The 12,054-nt window shown below is 44.9% G+C and overlaps 1 protein-coding gene across 2 annotated transcripts in view; it reads right to left on the bottom strand.

The window, feature by feature from the left end:
* Positions 1-12,054, bottom strand: part of PDZD8 (PDZ domain containing 8) — a 61,797-nt gene that overhangs the window by 6,778 nt on the left and 42,965 nt on the right. For both annotated transcript variants that reach the window (XR_014777574.1, XM_084774043.1), the window contains exon 4: positions 6,486-6,648. Coding sequence is in view for 1 of the 2 variants with exons in the window: in XM_084774043.1 (XP_084630169.1) it covers positions 6,486-6,648 (163 nt within the window). In the remaining variant the exon portion in view is untranslated. The remainder of the gene's footprint in view (positions 1-6,485; positions 6,649-12,054) is intronic.

Below are 12,054 nucleotides of genomic sequence, written 5' to 3'. Positions count from 1 at the left end.
AGCTGTCTCTCATCACACCTTTTCAGCTTTAAAGACCATGTTGCTGGGTTTTCCAGTTTCAGCTAAGAAACCACTAGTTTACAAACATCAGTGGAATTCTGACCTTCTTCACAGGGCTCTTCCTGACGCATTTAGCCTAATAACTTCTACTACTTCTATCTAACAATACTACACCCCAGGAGCACTGTAGCTTGGCATATGCACAACGAAGCATCATCTAATGGGCTCTTCTAGTAGGCAAAAGCTTCATCCCAATCCCACCTCTATGCGGTCTGTGGAGGTGGTGTCTATGTGATCTGTGGAGGTGGTGTCTATGAGGTCTGTGGAGGTGGTTGGTCTCTATGAGGTCTGTGGAGGTGGTTGGTCTCTATGAGGTCTGTGGAGGTGGTTGGTCTCTATGTGGTCTGTGGAGGTGGTTGGTCTCTATGAGGTCTGTGGAGGTGGTTGGTCTCTATGAGGTCTGTGGAGGTGGTTGGTCTCTATGAGGTCTGTGGAGGTGGTTGGTCTCTATGAGGTCTGTGGAGGTGGTTGGTCTCTATGAGGTCTGTGGAGGTGGTGTCTATGTGGTCTGTGGAGGTGGTTGGTCTCTATGAGGTCTGTGGAGGTGGTGTCTATGTGGTCTGTGGAGGTGGTTGGTCTCTATGAGGTCTATGTAGTCTATGGAGGTGGTTGGTCTCTATGCAGTCTGTGGAGGTGGTTGGTCTCTATGCGGTCTGTGGAGGTGGTGTCTATGAGGTCTGTGGAGGTGGTGTCTATGAGGTCTGTGGAGGTGGTTGGTCTCTATGAGGTCTGTGGAGGTGGTTGGTCTCTATGAGGTCTGTGGAGGTGGTTGGTCTCTATGTGGTCTGTGGAGGTGGTTGGTCTCTATGAGGTCTGTGGAGGTGGTTGGTCTCTATGTGGTCTGTGGAGGTGGTTGGTCTCTATGTGGTCTGTGGAGGTGGTTGGTCTCTATGAGGTCTGTGGAGGTGGTGTCTATGAGGTCTGTGGAGGTGGTCTCTATGCAGTCTGTGGAGGTGGTGTCTATGTGGTCTGTGGAGGTGGTCTCTATGCAGTCTGTGGAGGTGGTTGGTCTCTATGAGGTCTGTGGAGGTGGTTGGTCTCTATGAGGTCTGTGGAGGTGGTGTCTATGTGGTCTGTGGAGGTGGTTGGTCTCTATGCGGTCTGTGGAGGTGGTTGGTCTCTATGTGGTCTGTGGAGGTGGTTGGTCTCTATGAGGTCTGTGGAGGTGGTTGGTCTCTATGAGGTCTGTGGAGGTGGTCTCTATGAGGTCTGTGGAGGTGGTCTCTATGCAGTCTGTGGAGGTGGTGTCTATGAGGTCTGTGGAGGTGGTTGGTCTCTATGAGGTCTGTGGAGGTGGTTGGTCTCTATGAGGTCTGTGGAGGTGGTTGGTCTCTATGTGGTCTGTGGAGGTGGTTGGTCTCTATGAGGTCTGTGGAGGTGGTTGGTCTCTATGAGGTCTGTGGAGGTGGTTGGTCTCTATGAGGTCTGTGGAGGTGGTTGGTCTCTATGAGGTCTGTGGAGGTGGTTGGTCTCTATGAGGTCTGTGGAGGTGGTTGGTCTCTATGAGGTCTGTGGAGGTGGTGTCTATGTGGTCTGTGGAGGTGGTTGGTCTCTATGAGGTCTGTGGAGGTGGTGTCTATGTGGTCTGTGGAGGTGGTTGGTCTCTATGAGGTCTATGTAGTCTATGGAGGTGGTTGGTCTCTATGCAGTCTGTGGAGGTGGTTGGTCTCTATGCGGTCTGTGGAGGTGGTGTCTATGAGGTCTGTGGAGGTGGTGTCTATGAGGTCTGTGGAGGTGGTTGGTCTCTATGAGGTCTGTGGAGGTGGTTGGTCTCTATGAGGTCTGTGGAGGTGGTTGGTCTCTATGTGGTCTGTGGAGGTGGTTGGTCTCTATGAGGTCTGTGGAGGTGGTTGGTCTCTATGTGGTCTGTGGAGGTGGTTGGTCTCTATGTGGTCTGTGGAGGTGGTTGGTCTCTATGAGGTCTGTGGAGGTGGTGTCTATGAGGTCTGTGGAGGTGGTCTCTATGCAGTCTGTGGAGGTGGTGTCTATGTGGTCTGTGGAGGTGGTCTCTATGCAGTCTGTGGAGGTGGTTGGTCTCTATGAGGTCTGTGGAGGTGGTTGGTCTCTATGAGGTCTGTGGAGGTGGTGTCTATGTGGTCTGTGGAGGTGGTGTCTATGAGGTCTGTGGAGGTGGTTGGTCTCTATGTGGTCTGTGGAGGTGGTTGGTCTCTATGCGGTCTGTGGAGGTGGTTGGTCTCTATGTGGTCTGTGGAGGTGGTTGGTCTCTATGAGGTCTGTGGAGGTGGTTGGTCTCTATGAGGTCTGTGGAGGTGGTCTCTATGAGGTCTGTGGAGGTGGTCTCTATGCAGTCTGTGGAGGTGGTTGGTCTCTATGAGGTCTGTGGAGGTGGTTGGTCTCTATGAGGTCTGTGGAGGTGGTTGGTCTCTATGAGGTCTGTGGAGGTGGTTGGTCTCTATGAGGTCTGTGGAGGTGGTTGGTCTCTATGTGGTCTGTGGAGGTGGTTGGTCTCTATGAGGTCTGTGGAGGTGGTTGGTCTCTATGAGGTCTGTGGAGGTGGTTGGTCTCTATGAGGTCTGTGGAGGTGGTTGGTCTCTATGAGGTCTGTGGAGGTGGTTGGTCTCTATGAGGTCTGTGGAGGTGGTTGGTCTCTATGAGGTCTGTGGAGGTGGTGTCTATGTGGTCTGTGGAGGTGGTTGGTCTCTATGAGGTCTGTGGAGGTGGTGTCTATGTGGTCTGTGGAGGTGGTTGGTCTCTATGAGGTCTATGTAGTCTATGGAGGTGGTTGGTCTCTATGCAGTCTGTGGAGGTGGTTGGTCTCTATGCGGTCTGTGGAGGTGGTGTCTATGAGGTCTGTGGAGGTGGTGTCTATGAGGTCTGTGGAGGTGGTTGGTCTCTATGAGGTCTGTGGAGGTGGTTGGTCTCTATGAGGTCTGTGGAGGTGGTTGGTCTCTATGTGGTCTGTGGAGGTGGTTGGTCTCTATGAGGTCTGTGGAGGTGGTTGGTCTCTATGTGGTCTGTGGAGGTGGTTGGTCTCTATGTGGTCTGTGGAGGTGGTTGGTCTCTATGAGGTCTGTGGAGGTGGTGTCTATGAGGTCTGTGGAGGTGGTCTCTATGCAGTCTGTGGAGGTGGTGTCTATGTGGTCTGTGGAGGTGGTCTCTATGCAGTCTGTGGAGGTGGTTGGTCTCTATGAGGTCTGTGGAGGTGGTTGGTCTCTATGAGGTCTGTGGAGGTGGTGTCTATGTGGTCTGTGGAGGTGGTGTCTATGAGGTCTGTGGAGGTGGTTGGTCTCTATGTGGTCTGTGGAGGTGGTTGGTCTCTATGCGGTCTGTGGAGGTGGTTGGTCTCTATGTGGTCTGTGGAGGTGGTTGGTCTCTATGAGGTCTGTGGAGGTGGTTGGTCTCTATGAGGTCTGTGGAGGTGGTCTCTATGAGGTCTGTGGAGGTGGTCTCTATGCAGTCTGTGGAGGTGGTTGGTCTCTATGAGGTCTGTGGAGGTGGTTGGTCTCTATGAGGTCTGTGGAGGTGGTGTCTATGTGGTCTGTGGAGGTGGTTGGTCTCTATGAGGTCTGTGGAGGTGGTTGGTCTCTATGAGGTCTGTGGAGGTGGTGTCTATGAGGTCTGTGGAGGTGGTTGGTCTCTATGAGGTCTGTGGAGGTGGTTGGTCTCTATTCGGTCTGTGGAGGTGGTTGGTCTCTATGTGGTCTGTGGAGGTGGTTGGTCTCTATGTGGTCTGTGGAGGTGGTTGGTCTCTATGCGGTCTGTGGAGGTGGTCTCTATGTGGTCTCTATATCAGGGTTTATTCATCAAGGTCTGGCATCTGGATTTTTGTTTCAGAATATTACAAACATGCTCAGAGATTTAGAAAACAGCAAAATTAATGCTATTACTGAATCTGAAAATAACATTTTGCCAATTTTATTTCTCTATTACCAATCTCCTATTACTAAAACTTTTGTAAATCTAAATAAATTACAACTATAAATATAAGAAACATCTATTAACATAAGGAAAGTTGCCAGGCATGGTAACGCACGGCTTTACTCCCAGCACTAGGTAGGTAGAGGCAGGCAGATCGCTGTGAGCTCGAGGCCAGCCTGGTCTACAAAGTGAGTCCAGGACAGCCAGGGCTACACAGAGAAACCCTGTCTCAAAGAACCAAAAAAAGAAAAAAGAAAAAAGAAAAAGGAAAAAGCAAAGTATATGACATATTAAAAAAATATATACAGTAGGACTTGAACTTGTGTTCCAGAGTGGAGACAAGCGATATACTTATTTATACAGGGAGGGAAGCTAGGAACCAGTGTTTGTGTGGAGCCTCAGCAGTCAGCAGCACTGCTTATCTCTCAGAGGAGGAGTTCTGTTCCTAGCATCCACAGGGGGCTCATAACCCTCTGTACTTCCTGTCTCAGGAAAGGTGACATCCTATTCTGGCCTCTGTAGACACTGCATCATGTGGTACACAGACAGACATACATATAAAACATGCATACTCATTAAATAAAAAATAAGGCTTTTCTGTTTTGTTTGAAACTTTTAACAAGAAATGTGTACAAAACCTGACTTTTCAATCAATAAAACTTGTTAGTACTTTTGAGTGCTGGATATCTTGAAAATGTAACTTTTGCTTTTTCCTCTGTAAAGATTTGTATGGCTTAGACTTATTTATTTCGGGTAATAGGTATTTGCTATTTGTGTATTTGAAAACAGAGCTTTAAAGGCACATTTAAACATAATGATGATGATGATGATGATGATGATGATGATGATGAAGGCACATTTAAACATAATGATGATGATGATGATGATAATAGTAGTAGTAGTAGTAGTAGTAGTAGTAGTAGTAGTAGTAGTAGTAGTAGTAATAGTAGTAGTAAAAAAATAGCTGTAGGTAAGACCAAAGCAGGTTATGTATTAAATGCAAAAAACATCGATATTGAACCATGTTCTGGGTGAAGGAAACCAACTCTTTGCATTTGTAAAGTGCTATGAAGTGGATGAGGCCTCCTTCATGTCCTCCTAAGTATCCATGAACTGGCAACACTTGCATGACCTGGGGAGCTTGTTAGAAATGTGGACTCTTGCCAGGCGTGGGGGCCCATGCCTTTAATCCCAGCACTCGGGAGGCAGAGGCAGGTGGCCATCCTGGTCTACAAAGCTAGTCCAGGACAGCCAGGGCTACATAGAGAAACCCTATCTTGAAAAACCAGAAGAAAGAAAGAAAGAAAGAAAGAAAGAAAGAAAGAAAGAAAGAAAGGAGGGAGGGAGGGAGGGAGGGAGGGAGGGAGGGAGGGAGGGAGGAAAGAAAGAAAGAAGGAAAGAAAGAAAGAAAGGCAGATTCTTGCCAGGAGCTGGTGGCACACACCTTTAGTTCCAGCATTTGGTAGGCAGAGGCAAGCAGATCTCTTGAGTTCAAAGCCAGCCTGGTCTGCAGAGAAACCCTGTCTTGGGCGGGGGGGACACACAACCAACCCCCCAAAAAGCAAACAAATAAAATGCAGATTCTCCGCTCCAGTTTTTCTAAATAACTTTTGAGCGCTACTGCTGGGTGACTGTGGTGTGCAAGATACTGTGTATACCACAATCAGAGGGATTTCCACAGGAAAATGCTAATTTAACTGGCCACCAGGTGCACAACTATCTCATTATGTTGATGTCCAGATGGATTTGGATCAAAGACAGAGCTTCTCTGACATACCCACTGATAAGTAATTTTCTGTTAGGAACTGCTCTGCCTTATTGTCTTAGCTGTGGAAAAAAATTACACCATATTCTTCTTTAAAGATTAACTATATCCAGTTTTATGTGTTCAAAGCGTACAACAGGTGGGCTAGGTACTCTGAAGACTGAAAAGGGCTTGCATTACTTCTGTGCTGCTGTGTACAGTTGAGCCCTACTATTATGTACATACACTCAAGCAAATAACTCACCTCAATTTTAATTTTCATTATTTACAACAATCCAGCTGAAAGGAAGGTATGCAGCATTTACCACAGAGGTTCAGGTTGGGCTCTGAGGAACAGCACGCTGCCAAGCCGCGGGGCAGTGTGTGGTGTCTCTTCCCTCTTCTCCACCTCACTCTCTAGTCCCACACCACAAGAGCTGTGCTAATACTCAGGGTCATGGCAGTGACGGACATGAAGGAAGGGACTGTTAACTTGCTCTTAATCTTATATGCAATAATAAACATAAAGGAGACGATGGGAAGGGAAAGAAAATTAGAGATGCTGTAATAAAGTGGCTTAAAGAGGAAATATGTTAAAGACACCAAGCTTAGGATTAACCTGGCACATGTTTTACAAGCATATTAAGGCATCTTTTACAATTTTATTATAATGAAAGTTTTCTGTTATAAAACTAATAGATGCTTCTTTCAGAAATAGGGAGAAGGAAGAGAGAAAAACCACCTCCAGCCTGTTCTGTAGCCTCTCTGTACACTAAGTTATGCCACGGTGTGTAGTGGTTACCTCCAATAGCAATGAGCCGGTCTCCTCGCTGCAGATCTGCAATGGCAGCAGGTGAGTTTGGGGCCACGGTTTCAATGACAACATGTCCGGCATACCCATCAGTTGATTGAACAAGACGAAGTGTAAGTCCAACACTTTGTAAATTCCCTTTTATTAATTCAACCTTTGATAAAAGATTTAAAAAAGAAAGAAAGAAAACATTGAGATAACAGTAATACATGAGAAAATGTCAGCCGTGACTTTTGAAGCACTGTGACTATAATTATAGATAAATGAGAAATGAAGCTGTCACCATGACAACGGAGACTAGCACTTTCAGATTAGGAGGTGGGCTGCCTGTGCTCCAGTGCGTGGCCGTGTACCCATGAGCACATACGCAACACCAACTGGACAAAGGAGGACGTAAGGAGAGGAAGGCGCTATAGGGCAGCCTGGCTGAGGAGCTTCTAGATGCCAGGGAGGAGAGGGTCGTTTTTCTTTGGCTGTGTGGCCACCATTGGTAGTTCTTCCATGCTCCAGGAAGAGCACCCCACACCCACACACTTATAATAAGCATTAACTGGACTTAGTGAGCTATTAAAAATTAACAAAGATGATATGAAGTTGGGAGAAAGGATGTGTTAAGGAGGGTCAGGGAAAATTGGAGGAGGGAGTGGGGAGAGAGTGTGATCAAAATACATGTATACATGTATAAAATTCTCAGAGTAAAAATATATCAAAAAAAGAGAGAACATACGGATGTGAGAAGGAAGGATGTGTAAGGGTCACAGGCCCATAGGGAAGTAGGACAGAGTATTTGAGCTGAATATGATCAAAATATATACATCAAACACCAAAATTTATACAGGTATGAAATTGCCAAACAAAAATATTCTAAAAATATTAAACACAATGTGTTCAATATGTCTTTTTAAAGGAAGCACACCTATAGTAAAACATTTGGAATTAAAGAAACAAAATCAAAAGAAAACTACTCCTAATCATATTACCTAGAACTACTGTTAGAATTTGCATTTGCTTATACTTTAATACAAAATTGAGAATTGTGTCAAAGCTGAGACATGGTGAATACAATCATACACTGTGAATGTAATACTGAATTTTTTCCCAAGAACTTCGCCATGCACAATTCACTTTGGTTTAAGCCTCTGGGATTTTTCTTTATTATGTTTACTTATTTTCTGTGCAAGGGCACACATGCCTCAGTGTGTGCCTGTAGTGGTCAATGGACAACTTGTGGGAGTTGGTTCTTTCCTCCCCACTCTGTGGGTCTCAAGGATCAAACTCAGGTCATCAGGTTTGCTGGCAAGCATCTTTAATCACTGAGCCATCTTGCTGGCCCTCAGAAGAAAAAATTTCAAGTTTCTAACTATTTTTAATCTGTGCAATTTTGGGGGAAGACCCCAAAGCCTTATACATTCTGGGCCAGCGATCTACCATTGAGATGAATTCCCAGCTCTCTTTCTGCTTTTGTTAGGGAGACAGGGCCTTTCCGAGATGCCTAGGATGCCCTCAGATTTACTCAATAGCATGAGCAGGCCATGAACTTGTGATCCTTCTGCCTCGACCTACGAATAGCCAAGATTGTTGGCCTGTACCAGCAGACATGGCTCTTGTAATAATCTGTTCTAGATGCACTTTGGAACTCCATTTTTTATGGTATAGAATAGGACTTCTACTTTCAAGCAACAATGCATCAAAAATATTAAGAGGGCTGGAAAGCTGTCCTAGTGGTTAAGGACACTGGCTGCTTTTCTAAGGGTTTGACTCCCAGCCCCCACATGGTGCTGTCTGTAACTCCAGTTGCAGGAGACCTAATGTTCCCAAAGGCCTCTGCAGATAATGCACAAATGTGCTACACAGACCTATGTGCAAGCAAAACACCTATATACATAAAATAAAATCTTTAAAGATATTTAAAGCTGGGCATGATGGCATGTGCCTTGGGAGACAGAGGCAAGGGGATCTCTGAGAGTTTGAGGCCAGCCTGGTCCATAACAAAGAAAAATACTGCATCTGTACTGATAGTATACAGGCTTTCTTTTTGTCATTATTCCTTAAACAACACACTATGACGATTATTGTAAGTAACGTAGAGAAGATGTTAACGTATACAGAGGGCTAAATGCAGAGGCTAAATGCAGATGTGATGCCATTTTATATTGTGGGACTTGAGGACCGAGAGGGTGAGGAGTTAGGAGCAAAGCTCATTTGCTGCAGTGATGACTGTATTGCTGAATTTTCTTTTTTGTAAGGCTGTAAAGAGAGTTTACAAATATACTTTACTAAGACTTATCTAATGAATGAGATGCCATTTATCTCATTTAGAGCACTTTGTTAACTAAATCTGTCACTTTGTCATTCAACTTATCAGGAATGTATACAGCTGATTAACATCACCTGTGAACTAAAATAACAGCAATATTAAATTTGTTCTCATTCAACTTGCTGATTAAAAAAAAACAAGGGAAAAGAACAGAAGATGCCACATCCCTCCAGACGACAGCAATTCAAGTGATGCTCAGTTACAGTCAGGATAATTGCACTATTCTTTAGCCAGCACCTCTCCGTCCTGCTATTTAAGAACATGTGTCTAGGCAGGTGAGGTGCTGCACACCTGTAATCCCAGGACTCTGGGAGACAGAGGCCGCTGGGTCTCTGAGTTTGAGGCCACAAAGGGAGCCCAAGACAGCCAAAGGCTACACAGAGAAACCCTATCTTGGGAAAAACAAAACAAAGCAAAACACCAAAACCCAAGAATCCTCAGCCAGCGAAAAATACAAGGAACCTCCTAGTCCTGAATATGGGGAACTACAAAAATCTGCAAGTAGCCCAAAGCTCAAAGATGAGAGAGTTTTTTTCCTACATGAATGACAGAACATTTCCACTACCACCTCAACATTATCCTGGGGGCCACACACAACAAAGGGAAGGGGAAGGACACAGCTGGAAAGACAGGAGAACACCTGTCACGTGCAGGTAGCAAGACCTGAGACAGGAACAATCCCCCAATGTGCCAGTTTTGTCTTAAGACACCCAATTCACAGAGCACTATTTCAGATCCCCTCAGGGTTAACCCAGACACAGTTAGATGAAAGAACACTGCACCAAAAGCAAAAAAGCCACAAAAACGCATTTTAAGTTTTTTATAATTAGACTAGAACTTCCAAACTTCTAAAGATTTGTGTATGTCTGTAAGACATCTACATGTGGTTAACAAAATATTACACAAACACACACACACACACACACACACACACACACACACACACACACACACACGAGGTTAGGAAAGAGCTCAATCATACTGCTCACTTTGTAAACACAATGACCTAAGTTCAACCCCAGAACATACCCCCCCCCAAAAAAAAAACCATCTGAGGCACAGTGGGTTGTGGCTTGTAATTCCAGCCCCCAGAGACTAGCCTGACCAAATTGGTGAGCTCCAGGACAGACAAGGAAAGGAAAAGAGATAAACTACAAACAATGCAGCAAGGCAGTTAACATCACCAGAATGCCTTGTTCAAAGCCCCTTCAGGCTGTGGAAGTTTGCCTTTTCTTGTCTCTTAGAAAATTCTGAAGACCTTGTTTCCTCAACTGTCCCGAGCAAACATCAGGCACCACCCACCTCGGCTTTTGGCTAGGATGCTACATTTGTGCAATCTGTCTGGAAATTTCAGGTCAAATCCCTCAAGATCAAGTCTGTGATGATAGAAGACAGTTGAGAGCACAAGGAGTTGGCAGCACCTCCTGGTGGCACAGACGTGCACAGGTGAGGTGGGGTGGGGACTGAGAGGAAGGAATGGCGGCCTCTGAGTGCGTGGTCTAGGGCAGGCACCACAGGAGGCCTGGGGCAGGTTACGTCTTAAGAGCACGAGACACTGGAACCGACACGGCTGTCACTCAGCCTTACAGTAGTGGCACTGTTGGGAGGGAGGGACGGTGCCAGAGCACAATGGGAAATTAGAATTGCCCGGATGGTATCAGCTGACTTCTCTGAAACTGCAATCCGGACTTTAAGAGTTGGTCTGACTAGAGAAAAGCTGCTGCACTTCATGGACCTATCAATTCTATAATTCTGTTTACCTAATACAAGATCCTGCAGTTCATTGTTTTTCAAAAAATATACGGAATAGAAAAAGTCTACCCATTTATGTTTCTGAAATATTACTTTGTGGCTTTTAAAAGACAAAAAAAATAAAATATTAAATGCTCATTATGTGCCTATTGCAGACACTAGTCCTCCCTGCTTGGGGACATGTCTCTGCCATCATGCAGTCCTACAGGTGGCTGTAGGAGACACGGAAGTGCGCATCACATAGCACCGCTCCACTGACTTGCCCTGACAGGTGGCCTAGGGAACTAAGCAGCACTCCCGCCTGTGTTTGCTTAGAAGAAGATGAGATCAACACCAGAAAGATCCTGGAAGACTCATTATGTTACCATTTTTAATGATAGATTGTAAGAGTTGATTTTTATTAATATCTCAGAATTATAACTCATTAAGAATGAAGTGATGGCACTAAAGGTCAGCCACTGGTAACCAAATCATGTTTCCTGTTTATCCTAACCCTGTGTCCTGGAGTTGCAGAAAGCCAACACAGAGAAGAACACGTTTGTACTAATGGAGTTAGTGGGTCCATTATGGCTGTGACTATTTTAAAGGCAATCGTATTAAAAATGTGCCCGTACAGATCTTCTAGCAGGCACGCTGCTTACTGTACGGACAGACAGTGAGCAGTTACTTCCTAGCTTGGTAGCAATGTGTGCTCTGTAGTCATAAGCAAACTGAATCAACAACTGGTATTCATGACAACAGTCACATTGCTAACAACGTTGTCTGCCAAGCACATAAATGCTTACCTTGCAAACATTTAAATCTATGTAATAAAAAAGGCTATAGTTTTTAAATTCTCAAAACCTATTCTCACTGCACTTATTCCCCGTATGTGTGCATATGGGTACACGGTTAGAGACTCAAAGAGTCAGCTCTCTGCACCATGCAGGTCCTGGGATCAAACTTAGGGTGTTGGGTCTCAGTCAGAGCCATCTTGTCAGCCCTAGTCTTAGAAATCTTGACTTCTCAATTACAACTCAGAGCGTGGACATAAATAATTAATATACTAATGATAACTGTCTGAGTACCTGATATCCAGAATTAAATTGCCAATAGAAGGCTCAAAGACCTGTCATTGCAGTTTAACCTAGTTTATGACTAGGTTGGTTATTCAGAAATAAAATTTTAAATCCTTGTCTCAGTGATGATGGAAATAATCTTTCTCTTTCCCACTATACACATATACGCGCGCGCACACACACACACACACACACACACACACACACACACACACACACACCATACTCACATGCCATGGTTTTTAAATAGGTAAATCTGTATATGAAAAAGAATAAATTCTAAATTAAATTCTCTAACATGGACCATACAGGTAAACATTTTCGTGACCAGAATGATGTTTGCTTTTTTAGTACTTAACTTCCACTGAGGAGCTAAAAATCCAATGAAATTACCCTTTTCTCAAGCCCCAATAGTTATGACATATTGAAAAAA

This window comes from Acomys minous (genome assembly GCF_964271855.1).
Source record: "Acomys minous genome assembly, chromosome: 2".
NCBI lineage: Eukaryota > Metazoa > Chordata > Mammalia > Rodentia > Muridae > Acomys > Acomys minous.
This window is presented reverse-complemented; position numbering and strand designations above follow the sequence as displayed.